This window comes from Pantherophis guttatus, chromosome 1 (assembly GCF_059756535.1).
Source record: "Pantherophis guttatus breed Tessera chromosome 1, ASM5975653v1, whole genome shotgun sequence".
Classification (NCBI taxonomy): domain Eukaryota; kingdom Metazoa; phylum Chordata; class Lepidosauria; order Squamata; family Colubridae; genus Pantherophis; species Pantherophis guttatus.
The window spans coordinates 277505662-277523926 of NC_142063.1; the positions used below are offsets into that span (position 1 = coordinate 277505662).

Genomic DNA, 18265 nt, shown 5'->3' on the forward strand with positions numbered 1-18265 from the left:
TTCAAAATTGCTGTGTTTTCTTATTCTCTGTGTTTCAGTGGTCTGTTATCAATGAACTTGACAAGCTACAAAAACTTGAATCATTTGATTGTCGGAATAATCCTTTGATGGATTCAGAGAAAAATGCAGAGACTTTGAAACAATTTATTATTGCCAAAATAGGCCAATTAAAGTTTTTGAACAAATCACAGGTATATTTTTGTGTTCCATTAGCAATATTAAGAAAGCACATATAGTAGTGTTTTTTGAAAGCTGGCGACTAGTCATGGATTCTAAAACTTGGTTGGTGCATTAGGAATACGCAACAATAATAAATGAATGTGTGACTTTCTCTTCCTGAATTAAAACTTGGACCCATTCTGACAGGATGTTTCCTGTCAGATAGAATAGGGTGCAATCTGACAATGATCATATTGTCTGCACTACTGCACTATATTTGCAGAAGCCAGCCTGACACACCAAAGATGAATTGTTGCCAGATCTCATATTTCCAAGGCCAGGGCTCTCCTTCAGCAGTGGCAATATGAATGCCACTCAAGATGATCTAACTGCTTGGATCCTTCAACCTGTTTGAATCACTGTATGGCCCTTAGGATTAGAATAGGGCTCCTGCAGATACCATTTCTGTGAACACAAGGACCTTTAGAGTTTAGAGAAAAGCCTTGATACTTGGATCCTGGAGAGGACAGAGAGGGAGAGATTGCCATCTTCTCCCATTTGCTCACAACTGTTTAAGAAGTTCTGGCCCACAGTTTAAGAAACCTTAAACATATGATGATAAATATGAAATGATACTATATACATGGATTTGGCTGTTCTGATATAATACACTCTTGTTTTGACCCAGATCTTTCCTGACATTAGGAGGGGAGCAGAACTTGACTATAGAAAAAAATTTGGAATTGATTGGCTAAAAGCTGGTGGTAATCAAGATCCAGAGAAAAATAAACCAAGTGAGGAATTCCTTGCTGCTCATCCAAGATTTCAACTACTCTGTGACCGTAAGTATAGCAGGAAGTTTTGTTTCTGTCTTCTGGCATCTTCTGTTTAAGTTTCCAGCTGTCTGCCTGCCTTAATTCTATTTTTTTTGACAGATGAATAGGAAGAAGGAAATTTTGGATGCTTGCTATGTTGGTTGAGTGAATCTCTTCGTTGTGGTTCTCACTGGTCTTATTGTCTTTCTCTAGCTTAAAAATTCTTGGAGTAGCCAATCTGCTCCATCCAAGCTACTTGCTATCTTAATTTTCTTAGTTTGAACATCAGCCACTACAATGTGTTGTGGAATGCTGTAGTGAATATTGACTCTTGTGTAGCTGTCATTCCCATGTTTACTTACTTCATTTGAGACCCCTGGATTGCAGATCTTCTAGATATCTGCCCTAAAATTCAGTTCCAAAGGCAGCCATAGTTCTAAGTTTACATTCGCATTCTGAAAGGAAGGACAGGCAGAGAGTTCTCTTCAATCTTAACATTCTCACTTCCGACAGTAAAGTATTTTGCCAAGAAGTAAATGTATCCAGAAATGAGTTTTTGTTTCAGTTTAATAATATGAATTATATCTGATGGGAGAGATCATGATAATTAAAAAACTTTAGAGAAGAATGAGAGGAATTGAATAGATGATTTGAATTTCCCTTCATAAAGGACTGCAGATACCAGTCCCCAAATTTAAAAGATGGTAATAGGCACTCATCAGAATTGATTTTTTGCACTCATGTCAGAAGCACCGAGATGCTTCCAGGTTGAATGAATTAACTGGTGACATCACTATAGACCAGGAGATGCTCAGTTGGGGACTCTTTTCATGTCCCTGGCAGGAGCTGGAGCAAAGGATGAGAATTCATTTCACCCCACGGCAGCATTCGGGTCTTGAACGTTGTCTTGCTAACTTCCAACCCAGCATCCTAACTGTGAGAGCTCCTATCAGAATTGATAACAGAAGATGTTGTTACTGGCAGTTTGAACATTTTTTTAAAAAAGATCATTGATCCAGATGGCATCTATTTTCTACATATTTTTAAACAAACTAAATGTTGTTCTAAAAAAACAGTGTCTCTATGAGATTTACATGCAGTCAATGTACTATTAAGTTTCAAGAAGGGATTCTGAACTGCTGGTTAGTTTTAATTAAGAATGTACAAAATGTTCCATGCCTGAATCTTTCCATACGCTGAGCAGCTGGTCTTGAATAGCTGATGCCGAGTCTGAACGTGTAGACAAAAGTATTTCAGGGGAGTGAAACTGGGCAAAAGCCAAGAATGAGAGTTATCTTTGATGACACCATTGCAAACAAGTAATCATGGCAGTGGAGAGAAAGATGAGAAGGTGCTGATAGGACTACGAAGCTGGATTGCCCAGTGGATATACTGTTCTGGAACGTCAGTGCTGGCTGAGAAAAGAAGTTAAGACCATGTGGAGGAAGAAGGTAGCTGAGCACTAGCCTTGCCCTACTTATGCTGTAAAAATCACTCTGCCATCCCTCCAGATCTAATTTTGGCCGAAAGCTAGAACCATCAAACCATTTCAGGTTTTGTTTCTAATGAAGAAAAATATTTGTAGCTCAGGGTTGAGCTCAGGGGTTGTTGGTGCTCTCGAGCTTAGTTGATTTCTTGCAGATGTTTCAATACCAATTTTAGGGTTACAGAGGACCATTGATTTGAAAGAGGGGTAAAAGAATCCATGTAGGCTAGAATTGAACACCCCTCACTCAACAGAGGGGGATAAGACACCACTTATCTCCAGTTTACAACACAGTCTTTGCAGCAGTTCCAAAGATTCCACAGCCAATTGCACCCTGATTCAGATATCTGACACAGATAAACCCCCAAGTGGCCTCAACAGCTCTCAGAAAGTGCTAAAGACCAGATGACTGCAAATAAATACAGTTCTTCCACCACCACCTATCCTATCATTCCCCCCCCCATCAAATTGATGAAGGTTCTTGGATGAGAAATAAAGCATTTTCTTCTTCCTCAAAGAAAAAACAGACCAGTTGCCTTTTGAAGAAAACAAAAGTGCCTTTAGGACAACTATGACCTGGAAAACAATCCAGACAATCATCAGTGCTAGGTTTTGTTTCTGCCACTCCAAGACCGACCTAAAATGGTTCAAGAGAGCTTTTAGAAAACTATGTTCATTTCTGGTTTGAAACAAAGACCTTTCCATTTTGCATACTGTATAACTTTAGTCTTAACATCTATTCTGGGTGAATTGGAGGAATGTGTTAAATTACTAACCATCTCGAAGGACATGTCTTCTGATTTAAAATCAGTAAGTCTCCTACAAGCAAATATTGAAAAATGTAAATTACAGTATGTAACATCCTTCATTTTCTGAGACATTTGTGCTGGCTGGTTTAATTGAAAAGAAATATGTAGTTGGATTTCCTGAATGTTTCTAACAATTTTTTTTTTATTGAAAAGTTTTTTAAAAAGTTTACACATATTTTCCCCCCCTCTCCTCTTGCCCCAACCCTCCCACCCCACCCCCACCCCCAGACTTCCCAGAGCAAATACAGGGTATAGCATTTAACAAACATAAAAAAAACATAAGCTAACTATCTATAGATTTATCTCCCTCTTGCACTTTAACTCCCCTTGTTCATATCTAAATATAACTATTTAAACCAATTATTGCTTGAAAGTAATCAATCTACCTTCGTTCTTGTCCGTTCTTCAATAATAAGCAAGTCTTCTTTCTTCCAGCATTACACAGTCAAAGCCCAGTTACAGTTAACCATCAGATCTCCAACCCTTACATATATTAACACCTTAACAAAATATTTTAACCAATCGCAAATAAAATATATTGTAAAAACCTTATTTTTACTTTTTACCCCATAAACTTATATTAATTCTTCCTGAAAACATTCCTTGCTTAATAGCTTTACATAACTTATTCATCTTATTCTCTACAAATCCACTACGTATAATCAAATAACATCTTCACTATTTAATATCTATATAAAATATTGTCAAAAACCTTCCCTCAACCCTTGCACCACTTATATTTTCCTTATACCCCACAAGTTTATATTTATTCTTCAACAAAGCATTCTTTAATATAATATTAATGTAATTTAAAACAAAGTATAAAGGTTTAAGTAATATCCTTCTTCTAACCCATAAACTTATATTGAATGATCTACACTGTCCATAATTTTTACATCCACAATATTTTTCTTTTAACCCATAAACTTATATAAATTCTTCACTAATTCATAACAATTCAACCATAACATTATTTAATATAACTTTTCAAAACAAATCATGTCCCTACATATAGGTAAATCATTCATTTTCACTATAATATAACTTTTCAGAACAAATCATATCTCTAAATACAGGTATAATCATTCATTTTCACTATTACTATCCTCCCCAAGAAAGAGGATTGTAATTTTTCCTTCTCCATTTTTTCCTGACTTTTTTGCGAACCTTCTGCTTCAGTCTTTTTCCTCCACCTTCTTTTATTTTTATAAGTTCTTGGATTTTTAACTGAAGTTGCTGAACCTTACAATCCTGTTCTCTTCGCAAAGTAATTCCTTTCAGTAAAAACACCTCTTTAACTGCGATTGGAAATCCATTTTTGTAAAAAAATTGTAAAGTTCCACTTCGAATCTTCCTTCCTATATAAGAAATCCCAATGCCTCCTGACAATTTTCCAGTTGTCTGTATCAAAGCCTCTGAAGAAATGTCTCTCAATATTTCCTGGTTAACACTCCTTCAAGCCTCTCTGCCTTTCCTTCTTAATTTGAAAAGCCTCCATTTCATTTTCCAAAGGCACATTAAACTGGATTGTTTCGTCCGCCTCTTCATTCAGCAACTCATTATTGTTTGGCAACTGAAACGATACAGTATCTTCACTTGTATCTTTGTTTTGAATTTGTGTAAAGTCCTTCTTGAAAAACCCTTCCATTCTTTCCACTAACGCGGAGGTAAATGATTCTAAAATTTCTTCAAAAAAATCCACAGTCAGTATTTGTGTATTTACTGATGTATGTAATGGTGAGCCTTCATCACTTTCAGAAAAACCAGCCATTTTTTTCCCCCAATAAAACTTTCACTTTATACTTTTCCAGCAACTAGATCAACTATTCCAATCCTTAAGTAGTATAAGTCTTTTTTTTTTTTTTAGAAATGATTTTTAAATCCTTCTCCTTTTAAAATAAATCCTCTTTTAAACAGGGGCTTTCAGCACCACATAATACTTTGTATCTAACTTTCACTTCTCCACGCCCCATTAGAATCAAACGCCATCTTACTTTCCGTTTCTCCCATAGAAATTCAGAGGGAAGTGATAGACTTTTCGGAGTTAAAGTTTAGTACTTGCCATTTTAGTTTCTCCTGTATTTGCTCTGCCAGCTTTCAAGTCCCAAATTTTTTTCTTTAAAGTTGAGTTGCTGGGGTGGTCGCGACGTCTAATTCTGCTTAAAGCAGAAATGTCCCAGGTCCGGAGCAATGATGGGCTTCCCGGGGATCTCTCACCCTTTACGCCCCAGATTTAAAAAGAAACCTGGGGCTCTTGGGGAGCTCTACCCACACCCGTCGGCTCTCTTTCCCCCCTTCTCCCAGAGGGAAAGTTTTCAAGCCGCTAAACAGCTGATTTTCGCTGTTCTAGTGGCTCTAATGGAGTCCTGGGGCTGGTGCTCACAAAGGAGCGTCTTTCAGAGTCGGCGGAGCCACCGGAAGTCCTGACAAATTTTTTAAAGCAGAATTCAAAACTAGAAGTAGGTATTTTCTTCTTTGTGACTCTTAAGCAGACATGTACTTGCTCCAATAGGAAAACATTGAAAAATTTGACAACCTATAGGCATTTTGCTCTTTATACTATAAAATTCTGGCTCAGTATATATTTTTGTTATTGTTTTCCCTCTTAACAGTCTATGGTGCCCCAGAAGATGGAGAGCTGGAAAGAGAACAACCTTTTTCTCTAAAGAATCAGTTGTTGAGTAAGATACAAATGTATACTAATTTATCTATATAATACTATGCTGAGAAATCTGCAAACTGTGCTAGTTAAGTTTTCCCACCAATGCAAATTATGACTCCAATGTCTACAATGTATTCCCACAGCTATTATTTGTATCTAGTTTGCATTCTGCATATATACTTGCAATTCCTTCTGAGCAGACATGCCTTAATTAGCAGTGATGTGATTGTATAGACCAGTGGCTCTTAAACTGTTTGACCTAATTATCCCTTTTCCTGGTCTTGAATGTCATTACTCCCCAAACATAAAAAAAAAACTTGTTTTACATAAGTGTTTCAGCAGTGGCAGTCCTAAACTAGAGCCTCACCTCAGGAACAAGCAATTAAAAATTGCTTCATTACACCAGGATATGCCCAAATTATCCCTTGAAGGTAATTACCCAGTTTCACCCCTGTAATTGACAAAGATTAGCCTTTGAAACCACCCCAATTCTTCTGGAAAATGTAATGGTTTCAGTGCTTGATAAAGAATCCTTTGCCAGCTCCCATGCATGTTGCAAAGTATCTTTTTCAGATGTTTTGTACAGTTGTACTCTTTGTAAGCTAGGAATGGCTGGGGGGGAAATGCATTAATTTTGTAACCTAATCAGTATTTTGATTCCTGCTTTTGTATAAAGGTAAGTGTGTTGCAACTATCATGTATGAGTAACTTTAACTGTGAAATGGCCACTTGCATAAGAATTAAGGGTGAGATTCCCTAATACCCTAACATTTGTTGTTTTAAATGTTCTAAATGTTATCAGCCAACCAGTGTGTGAATGTTACCTTAACTTACTCCAGTTTTTGTAGTCAATACAGCAGAATTTGAATGGAAATGGATGTGTGCTTTCCCCGTTAGGTAGGGAGTGGTGTGTGTGTGTATGTGTGTGGTGATAATTGGAATAAATTCATTAAACCGTGAGAAATTTTACTCTTGACTAATTTCTGCAATTGGCTTCACTAAGTATACTTTGACTGTAAGAAATCCTAGATTGAACTCTGTTTATGCAGATTTTTCTTCTTTCTTAAGCTTTAACTTTTAAATGCCCGGACAAAGCTGACCAGAAGCCCATAGAGAAGAAACTTCCAGGTAAGGGAAAGTATGTTTGTATTTCATATTTCCTGCATGTTACAATTATTTTGGTCGTTGTGTGCATATTGCAGTAAGATAGGTAGTAACACTTTTAAAGATATTTTCCCTATCTGAAGTCATTGCAAATGTTGGAGCCTTCAAAAACAATGCAAACCAATATCTGTTTTGAAGCAGAACAAGAGAAATCAATATATCAAAAATAGATTATTGTAATTTAATCCACAGTATTCTAATTAGATTTCTTTTCTACATCAATAAGGATGGTTTCTTTGTACGCCATGTAGATTCTTAGTATAATATAATAGAAAATTAACATCTGCCATGATTGTTTTTTTTTAATGTCAATGGAAATGTGCATCTTGTTTAGAAATGTAAAGGTCATTTCAGTAAAATGCCTAGTAAAAATGTATAATGGATTATTATAACTAAAAGATGAGATACTCATAAACCCTTTGATGTTTGTATTTTGAAAAGTATTTATTCAAAATAAAAATCACATTTATCACAAGTTGCATAAAATGATACAGCTTTTTCAAAAAGTTAATAGAAAAATACTTTAAAGTACATTTTTGACAATAGAGGACTATTGCTGTGCCTTCAGATAAAGCTTTAAATGAAATAAGGGGGAAATTACCCAGCATAGCCAATCTCTAGATGGGTCAAATTTTTAATATTTTTATTCCTTTAAATCTTACTATAAAAATACACTTTCACGTTCACATTGTTAATTTGAAATACAAGTGCATAAGGTTAATGGTAATCTGGACAAATTAGCACATAGATATTTGGGGGCCTCATACCATGCAGTAGAGGAAAAGGCTTCACTCATAGTGTTAAGGTACAAAAGAGCTAATGCCATAAATAGTATTTTGAAGGTCACTTAGGTCAGTCAGTGTGTTGTAGATATAAAGTAGACAGTATAATTTGGTAAACTTTTGCTTAGGAGGAGTACAGTTTTAATGTCAAATTAAATTATTCTAATTGGTTCCTGGGAACTGCAGGAGCTCAACTCCCACAAATCTATTTCAGTATCAACTTTTGCTAGAATTTCAGTTGCTGTGGCGTCAAGTATTATCTATCTAGAGTTAAACAATTCTCTCTTTAATGTAGATTCTATGACTATCCAGAAGGTCAAAGGATTGCTGTATCGTCTACTTAAAATTCCAGGCTCAGAACTGAAACTATCATATGAAAGTTCTAAAGTAAGCTCAAATTCAGTAATGCAACAGTACATGAATTGAGACATTCCAGAATAATACAACTCATTACCCTGGTAAAATCAATACATTGCACTCTATAATGTTGGATGATTGATTTCTTTATAAAAAAAGCAGTACTATTGTTTTGAAATCAATTAGCTTCCTTTCCTTTATATTCCATCTTAGTCTTTTAAGGTATACTAGATTAAAATGTGCAAATCTAATATCTATCTGAATCATTTTCTTTAAATCCTAGATGAAAGGCAAAGAATTTGAATTGGACAATGACCTAAAGCCCTTGCAATTCTACTCTATTGAAAATGAAGATTGCATTCTAGTACGATGGTAAAAGCTGCTTTTGATACATTTTAAGATAACTTGCACACTGCTTACAAACTTTAGGCTGATTTTTAATTGTATTGTGGGGAAAGCTTTTATAAAAATGTATCACTGTTTGGTAGAGCTTTTGTATTCTTGTTTTTTTTAAAAAAAAAAAAAGAAAAGAAAAAAAGAAATATCATGCCTGTAAGAGAAAAATGAAAGCTTTTGCCAGCTTCAAATAAAAAGTAATTCATTTGTGCTACACTAGTAACTTACGGAAATCAGTGGGACTCTCAACAAACCTTCCACTCACTACTATACAAATAACATATTTGAGAGAATTAAAAGCTGAGGTATTTCTTTACCAACCCATCCCAATAGCCACAGAATACCAGAAAGCATAAAAATCACTCAACAGGGGGGACGGGGATGGGGACCCTAGTATTTAATATGCATGTTGGCTGAAAGTACACAGAGGATAAATATATTACTACAGCATCTAACTTCCTTCTTTACAGAAGTTACATGATAATATATCAGTATTCCCAGCAAGAGGCATTGTTTCCCTCATATTTGAAATACAGACTGAAATTAAAACTTCAGTCTGATCCCCAATTCATTAGAAGCCAACACATGTGTGCAGTCTGCCTCGGTTAAGGGTCTTCTCTAGCAAGGCATATGGGCAGAGAAGTGCAAGTTTAATATGTAATATGTACAGTATTGTATCTGCCTTTCTCAGTTTATCCTCAGTCCCTTGCTCTTGTATACATACATAAATGCATGAAAAGTCAATTTATCTACTTCTGTAATATATTAATAAAAGAATTCACATTCATATTTGGCTTCGTAAAAGAGTATGTTCAAAAATGAAATGTATCCATTTATTAAAAAGGGGATATGTGTGCAAATATAGCCCTAAGGGCCATTTCACACTAGACAAATTATCTACACGAAAATACTTCTTTAAAGAATGTGTGAAGCTTGTCTGTAATTTACCGCCATACTGAAATGAACATACACTGTATGTAACCAGTGAAGTAGAAGCATAAATTGGCTAGCGACATACTCTTACATTTGTCACCAGTAACAGACTACATAGGAGACTGATGGAACATCTGTTTTGAGGCTGTCCCTTCCTTTCCTCTCTAAAGTTTTCCTTAGAGTGTTTGCCACCCTTCATTTTTCTCCACATTTGCAGGGGTCTCCACAGCGTTCCTTTATTCTCCAAAGCTCTGCAAGCTCCTGAGCAGAATACTGAGGAGAGGACAGCATACCACTCTCACAAGTCTTCTCACACAACCAGAGATCGTCCTATTTTAAAATAAAGCAATATACTATTAATGTTGCTACACTAATACAGGCATAGCTTCAAAACCAGTTTTAGGGGACTTGGTTTAGATACATGTTCCCTTGGGATATGTAATTTATAGACATTAAGAAAATAACAGGTAGGCAAAAATCCAAATTTATATACGTTGCTCTTTCCTAATTTAGACAAGTACTGACAAGTTGAGCAAACAATTCAAAGAAAGGAAAGAAGGGAAGGGCAGAGGCAATATTTTATTTAAAATTGATTTTTGTGCTGTCCTTCCATAAACTTAAAAAACATATGAATTCCTTAGGATGTGGGCATTACGTTAAAGAATAAATCTAGTTTTATTAGATTATATGATGTTGCCTGAATAAATATAAACTTCTTGAGATACAAGTCCTAATTTGGGTAGTATACGTGAATTTTATGTATGTACTGTATTTAATCATTCAAGAGCTTCAGGCAATAATTTGCTTAGGCTGAAAGAAACTGACTGGCCTAAAGCCACCTAGGGAGCTTCCAAGTTGAAATAGCTGAATATCATAGAGTGGAAGGTCTACCTAATCAATATACATCTTTAAATCCCTTTCTGAAACCAATATATATTACTTTATAGCTTTATTGTCAAATTCAAATTTATTTAATTTATTTAATAAATCAAATAATCTGGAACACGCTTTTTCTTGACAAATTAACAATTTCTGCTAATCACTGCACTGTTTTCAATTAATGTCATTATATTTCTGCAATCTTTTGATGCATAAATTTATACTGTCCCTCAATTGGAGATAACATCTGTAAATTACTTTATCCTTTCTCAAAGATAATACTTAAAAGTTTTGCCACACATCAACTAGTCTCTTCAATATTCTAGGAATATATATTCTTGTTGGAAAAGACCAGGTCAATTAATGAATACTGATATAAAAATTAAGTAGTTTGAAGTATGCCTTCACTGAGCAGCTGTTACACTGATTCTACTAATAATTAATCATTTAAATGTGGAATTATGGACATTGGAAAACTTGGTTCATTTGGTACAAACTTGGTACAGTTTTCCATATTAAGAACAATACTAGGTGTTAAATACTTTTCTTCTCTTTGGTATTTTCATGGAATACCTTTTCTTTTAGCATGCAGGAAGCTGGATCTAGTTCACAGTTAAGACACTGAATTATAACAATTTCTCTCATCTGCATTCTTAATATAAATTTAGCAAACAGAATTTGCCCACATACTGTTAAGGGTATTTCCAACATGGAATATAACTAAATGGACTATTATAAAACATTTGACAGACAAATCTACGCTTATTTCCAACAGCAAATTAACAGAGGTAAGGAAGAAACCAAGTAATTTAATTGTTTAATGGTCTTTAATCATTTTATAATATGAACTTATTTGTATGTTTCTTTATTTTTTAATTGCCTTAAAAAAGCAAAGGAATTAGGCAGATTTCTTTCTTTTGTTTCTTCATTACTGTATTACAAATTGTTGAATCCACTCACATTTCAAAGCAATTTGCCATGAGAGGGGAGGGAAAAACAACTGGTTTGGAAAGAGCTGAATTCTGCCTTAAATCTATATTTTTATTTGATTAATCACTGGGAGTCACTTCTAGGTAGTAAGACAAAATTATCCGAAGTATTTATCAATGCCTAGTTGATAAAACTTACAAATTTTATAAGCATAGGTCAGTAGCTCTGAAAAATCACTTCTTGGGGCTTTTATGATTCCTCCTCATCCTTGAATATATATTTCAGAAGTCCACAAAATTGATTTCAGGATAATTTTTAAATCTTGGAGTGCACTAGGGGCCTGTAAAAGTTACTATTATTCATACAGAATTATTCAGAAATTTCATCTGACAGTAACACATACCTGGTATCTTTTTGGCCCAATGGCTGCCATCCAAATACCCATGCTCACATCTTCACCCTAAGTGTATAAATTAAGTCAGAACCAAAACAAGGAGTGTAGTAAATAACCAAATTCAGAATACTGAAACTTGCTGTAGAAGGCGCATGCCTCACAAAATAAAGTTTGCCTTGTCTTAAACACTTATGTTGGCAATGTTTGTTTAGGTTACAGATGCCTCACAACTTTATACCAAAACAAGCATAATGAAGAACTTAAGCACTTTCATAAAGACATGGGCTTCCACAAGTCATAGCAGGTTTCCAATTTACCTCTGGTTTTTTGTTTTGGCAACAAAATGGAACTGGTTTGCCATTGTCATCTTCTGGGTTTTTTCAATTCTCCAGCCCTTCCTATGATCTCATATCTGTATTAATCAGGCCTGATCTTGCATAGCTTTTTGCAAGGGGGTAAGTCAAGATTGTCTATTGCAATATTTCTCAACCTCAGCAACTTTCATGAAGGGAGGACTTCAACTTCCAGAATCTCTCCAGCCATCCTGCTGCCTGGGGTAATTCTGGAAGTTGAAGTCCAAACATCCAAAAGTTAGTGAGGTTGATAAAACACTGGTCTAATGCAGTATGAAAATTCTGTCCAATCAGAATTCTATGTATAGCAATCATTCATCTATCTACCAATGTGCAAATGTTTCCATTACGTATAGTTTATAAAAGAGAGAAAGTACAGGTAATCCTCGAGTTATGACAGTTCACTTAGTGACTGCTCGAAGCGATGCGATAACCCCAAGTATTTATGACACAGTCCCAAAATTACACATGTTGCAGCACCATGGCAGTTGTTCACCCATACCACAGAAGCACTGCAACATTCACCCTATTCCTCCTGACTCCTCACAACTGCTTCCCCCTCCCACGCTGGACAAGAGTGAAAGGTTCTGGGGGCTGTGATCTTGCGTGCCTTCAGGCACCCATTCTCTGCAAAAGCAGATGAGTGCCTGAAGCCGCATGAGATCACGACCCCCAGAACCTTTCACTGTTGGCATAAAAAGCATTTGCAAGCTGACTGGACGCAGGAAGGGAAATCGTCCTGTTCTCCTCTCCCTTAGAGACAAAGAAACCGCGACAGAAAGGAGAGAGATCTTTGCAAGGCGAGTCCAGTGCAGCAGGATGGGAGGGGGGAAGCATAAGGTATCTCAGTGGGTGGGGGAGGCCTTGGGTAGCCTGTCCCATCACTAGCCCCCCATGGCCTTCCCCACCCTGAGATACCTCATGCAGTTAATGACCCTCGCATTTGATTAGCAAATGAATGGGCAAAAGCAGGGAGTGATCACGTTCAGGTAACGAGATTCACTCCTAGAAATCATCGACTTACAAATGTAATTGGCAGGCTCCATTACATTTGCAACTTGAGAATTACCTGTATATGAATTTGCACAAATAATCTTGAAGGACTATTTATTTTCAGTATCAGTTTTTTATTAGTGATCCAATTTCTTCAAGGTAGAATCCCACTTTGCTCTAATCATGCCCTCCCCTCCTATCAAAAGACTTACCTGATATATTTTGAGTCTTTCAGAATTGCTTGCTAGCCATTCTACAACATCTTTGGAAATAACATAACCAGACCCACAAGCAAAGGCTGGGTATGCAGGACTTGGGTACTCTAATTCTTGCCACTTCCCAGTCCGATCAACTGCCCAATTTAATCTGAAACTTAAGCCAAAATGTTGTAATTTTGATACAAAAATTAATAAATACTTCTCTAACTTATCTGAGCAATTGCTTTCCTAAGCTCTCTCTCTCTCTAGCACTGTCTAACAGACATTTTAATTTTCTTGTCCATTTCCTTAGAAGTAACATGCTTATTCCCCAGCTTGTCTTTTGGTCTCTTATTATAGGGTGGATAAGTAGATCCCTTTAAAAATTCATCAAGAGGCTTAAAGTAACAGAAGAACCCAAACTCATTTCATGGCTTTGAGAGGTTGCATACTTCTTGCTATCTTAAGGACTTGACTCTACAGATGGACACGCAGAACCAATGAAAATAACTCAATTTTGGTCAATGAAGCAAGACATTTTGAAACAAGTTTCTTAGATCCGTTTTAATCATTGTTTGATGTCTTCTCAATAGTGTTTTACAGAAAAGAACATTAACAAAAAACCAGTTTTTAAAATGTTTTTTCTATTAAAAAGATCTTTTCTTCTTTCTTTTAACAGTCAACTCACGTTAACTGCAGCAAATCTATTTTGATTACTATGAAATTATTTACACTAACTGTATAAATAACACAATATATTAGAAAACAATACTCACTTTCCCCACCAGATATTTGGTCTGCCCAGGTTTTTAAGCTTTATTCTGTTAAATATTGCCTCTAAATCTATGTAGCAGTCATCATCTGTCTTCAGCAGGACATCAAAACTTGCAGCTTCTACAGTCCTATATCAAAATTATCAGGGTTATCATCATCTGGAAAAGTATTTGTCAATATGCACCTTTATCTGTCATGAATGGCAAGTACTCTAATCAAGTTTTAATTAAACCATAATAGCAAATAAAACAATAATCTTATTCTAAGAATATATTAAACGGTGACCCAGCACATCGTAGAATATCTCATTCTTACCCTTGAAGGCTACATTAAATAAAGGTGCAAAGAAAAGGAATCTGATTTACAACATTTTTGCCAGAAAATGGCATTTATTAGTTTCCAGCGAAAAAAAGCACCCCATAGTGAACAATGGGTTCATTTAATAGCAGTTGTCTTTGTTGAACAACAACTGCTGTGTTTGCTTTATGACCATCACATTTGCTTAATGACAACTGCAAAAAAGGTGATAAATCAGTCACGGTCATGTGATGACCCATTGAACCATCACAACCTACAATCAAACTTGCAGGCTCAATTATGCTCCTAAGTCAAGGACTATCTGTATTCAGTGTCCTCGTGTTAATTTTATAACAAATCAACAAGCAAAACCCATATGATATCACCATCTCACATTCCAGCTTACCATCGATAGAAATTCAGTAATTTGGCTGGAACGTTTCTGTAAGTATCAATAACATCAACAAAAACTATATCGTCATAAATGTTGCTTTCTTCCTTCAGTAAGACATCCTCCTTTTCTAGTTTGTTCATATGGTTTAGGAATCTTTCAGAGCGACTCTGCAGGGTTTGTAAAAGTATCTCACCTTCTGAAATAGAAGCAAGAAAAGGTTATCTCACATTACAATCTTCTACTGTCCTTACACTGAAGGGTTTTTAATATGCTTACTTTGAGCTACATCCGATGTTACATATATCCTTGTGCAATGAGGTTTCTTATTCTTCTCCCAAACCCAACCAAATGTGGTGCAACAGACTCCCTCAACCCTCCATATCTTATTTGAAATCTGCAAACAGAAAAGGAATTCCTTTTGCTATCAGACTTTGATCAACAAATGCATTCAATAAAAGACAAAACTGTGCAACTATAGTCAATTTATTATTTCAATAAACTTGTGCAGTCTTCTAAAGTAAAAAGCCAGTGAAGAATTAAGCAGCAATAAAATATTAGGCACACTGAAAAATGATTGGGCAAAATACCGAACCACACAAATTGATTTCCATGAGTGCAAAATGCCTTTTCCTATCACTTCTCCCTCTGACTTCCTGAGATAACAATTAACTAGTGGAATGATTTGCTTTCAGAGGTTGTGAGTACTCCTCTTTATAAGAAGAGATTGGACCACCATTTGTCTGAAATGGTATAAGGTTTCCTGCTTGAGTAGCGGGTTGGAATAGAAGACCTCCAAGGTTCCTTCCAACTCTTACTCTGTTATTCTGAATACATGGTCAAAATCTCCAACTAGTAATCAAACAATCCCAAGTACATGTTGAGAGAAAATGGCTACAGCAGAGAGGTGGAATTATCTCTTCCCCATGCCTCCGATGGAAGTCCTTATGTCAGAAGCAAGACTATTTCTTTACATTCATACCATTTTGCATAATAGTAAGAAAAAAACTGCAAGATAAGAAAACTCAAGTTCACGCATATTCGACTGAAGATATATTAAAAACAACTTCCTTCACAAAGTGAACCACAACCCACAGAATATTCTTCCCCTCCAGTGGTGCAAAATGGTAGAAAGACAAAACTTCTACACAAGAGTCAGAGTTTGGACACTTCATATCACAATAGCTCTATATTTTTCACCATCCACATTTTAAGCAGTCAGACAAGTGCAACAATTCTCAGACAGGATGGTCAAAGACTGAGGTAGCTGATCAGAAAAAGCACATCCACTAAGCCACCTGGACTTGAGGTGCATTTCATCTACTTGCTTATCATTAACAGAAGGAAGCATCAGCATTTTTTTGCTGCTTACCTTGAATAGTATAAATAAAGCCACCTGCGATCCCCTCCACACCCTGTGTAAATTCATGTGGTAGTGATCCTTCTCCCGCCTATTGTGGATAATTTAAAAAGATAATTAATTAAAATTTATACCACAATATACTGCACTTATTCTATTTAGCCCAATTAATATGATAGAAATATAAATTTGATTGCACTGTCAGAATTCATTTTTAACAATAATTTCTTCCCCCAGAGAGGAGGTGACCCCCACTCTTCCAGTTTTCCAGAATAGCCTTAAGACCTGGCTTTGCCAATTAGCATGGGTATCTAAAAGTATGAGGTAACCCTGGGGATGGCTAGTGCCCATCTGAGGACAACTTCCTAGCTTTTGAATTTTAACCTTGTTAAATTTTACTTGTAAATTTTAACTTGTTTTTAATCCAGTTTCTAAGCTATGCTTTTATCCATGTACTTATATGGCTTTATTATGGTGGTATAAACCACTTAGATGAGGTACATAGTATAGAAATTTAATAAATCGATAAGCACATTTCTTAGTGTTCTGATCATTTATAATTCACGGTTTCTGCCACTAGTATTCCCAAAATTCCTAAAACTTTTAACGGGAGAGGGACATAGGCCACAAGCCAAGGAAATGTCAGGAAAGTTCTATTCTGCAAACAAAACTTGTCAGCTCCCGAGATCCAACATTTTCTCTCTAAAAATGTATGTACCTGCAAACATGTGCATATGTAGGTATACAATGTCACAAAAGATGCATTCTATGATCCTGAAAGCATCATCAAGTAATATGTCAGACACAAGGTATCGTTAAATACTTACATAATGTGTTCATTATAGATTAGCATTATGTGATTTTTACTCCAGCATTAAGACATCCAGAAGTTTTGTCTTATTTTCAATGCTGCTGAAGCAATTTGCTGGAGCAAACAGCAATAATATTGCAATAATGTACAAAATTTATTGTTTATTTTAAATGTTTTGTAACACCTGACATATTTGTAGGGCTTTTAAGCAAACATAGTTTTCTGTTTTGTTCAGAGTCTATGATTCCAACAGCATTTGTGGGCTCCCTGGTTTCCTTATCCCTTTTCCTTAAAATTAGCAGCTGGTGTCCCAATCCCTGAAACTGGTTGTTTCCATGTTCCACGAGGCTAAAATATCCATGTGGACACAATGGTAAAAAGTGGAAGAAGAGAAAAGTTAGAATGTAACACCAGTTCATCAGTAGTATGTTGAAAATAGCTACTGTCACCAGACAGAAGAGATTATATGGGACAAGATGCAGGACTCAAGAGTACTGAAGTACATGGTACCTTAAGATCATCCTGGAAACTATAAAGTCAATTGTACCTGTAACAAACCTAAATGGTTAATATTTGATTAACAGCCCTTAATAATGGAAAAGAATATAAATGAAGACACTTCCTTTGAGGCAACTCCTTGGGGTGGTAAATGAGTTTTGCCAGAACACCGTATTGTTTGCAAGGTCATCTTAGTTCATTGCAGTTCACATAAAACAGAAGCATAGAGAGAACTGCCACTCCCCTGATGTGAAATAATACGCCATAAATTGCATGAGGAAATAAGCAATGTATATAAAATACCCTGTGCACAAAGCACGCCCATGCAGAAATAATTATTTTCAAGTGCTCCATGTTTGAATCAAAACATGTATGTTTCAGATGTTTTTGTCTGTATGCTGGATTCTTTTTTTTTTCTTGAGACAGACCAAAACACAATTGTTTCAGACAGTAGTGGTGAAAGATAATAGAAGAAAAATCTCAAGACCGCAGGGTTTTCTTGGTGGTAGCATATATACTGACATTGACAACAGAGGAAGGCGCTGGGAAGCTCAGGAAGCAAGTCGGCCAACGGAATAGTTCTCATTGGGACATCAGGGGCAGAAATTGGGGGGGGGAGGTAGGCCAGCTGGTGGAATGTGCCATGTTCGGAATCTGTCCTTTCCTGCTGTGACCACTGCAGTAAGGGGCAAGTGCGCCGTAAATGCACTGATGGCAGCAGCTGAAAAGGGGCAAGGAAGGAAGGTTCTGGGAAGATGGCAGGCTAGCAGTCTGGTGGAATATGTTGAGATGGGGGAGGAAGGAGGAATGTATTGGGAAGATAGG

The 18265-nt window shown here is 36.1% G+C and overlaps 2 protein-coding genes across 8 annotated transcripts in view; one reads left to right on the top strand and one right to left on the bottom strand.

Moving 5' to 3' along the window:
* Positions 1-9417, top strand: part of TBCE (tubulin folding cofactor E) — a 30138-nt gene extending 20721 nt beyond the window's left edge. For 2 of the 4 annotated variants that reach the window (XM_087882964.1, XM_087882963.1), the window contains exons 12-17: positions 39-191; positions 848-1001; positions 5882-5950; positions 7000-7069; positions 8173-8264; positions 8518-9417. In XM_087882964.1, the coding sequence (XP_087739090.1) occupies positions 39-191; positions 848-1001; positions 5882-5950; positions 7000-7069; positions 8173-8221 (495 nt within the window). In that variant the 3' untranslated portion in view covers positions 8222-8264; positions 8518-9417. The remainder of the gene's footprint in view (positions 1-38; positions 192-847; positions 1002-5881; positions 5951-6999; positions 7070-8172; positions 8265-8517) is intronic. The other 2 variants (XM_060692366.2, XM_034428306.3) reach the window with 1 other exon arrangement.
* Positions 7521-18265, bottom strand: part of B3GALNT2 (beta-1,3-N-acetylgalactosaminyltransferase 2) — a 31199-nt gene continuing 20454 nt past the window's right edge. For 2 of the 4 annotated variants that reach the window (XM_034428309.2, XM_034428308.3), the window contains 6 exons: positions 16144-16222; positions 14787-14970; positions 14086-14211; positions 13325-13484; positions 11776-11832; positions 7521-9893 (listed from right to left, as the gene is read on the bottom strand). In XM_034428309.2, the coding sequence (XP_034284200.1) occupies positions 9759-9893; positions 11776-11832; positions 13325-13484; positions 14086-14211; positions 14787-14970; positions 16144-16222 (741 nt within the window). In that variant the 3' untranslated portion in view covers positions 7521-9758. The remainder of the gene's footprint in view (positions 9894-11775; positions 11833-13324; positions 13485-14085; positions 14212-14786; positions 14971-16143; positions 16223-18265) is intronic. The other 2 variants (XM_087882965.1, XM_034428307.3) reach the window with 1 other exon arrangement.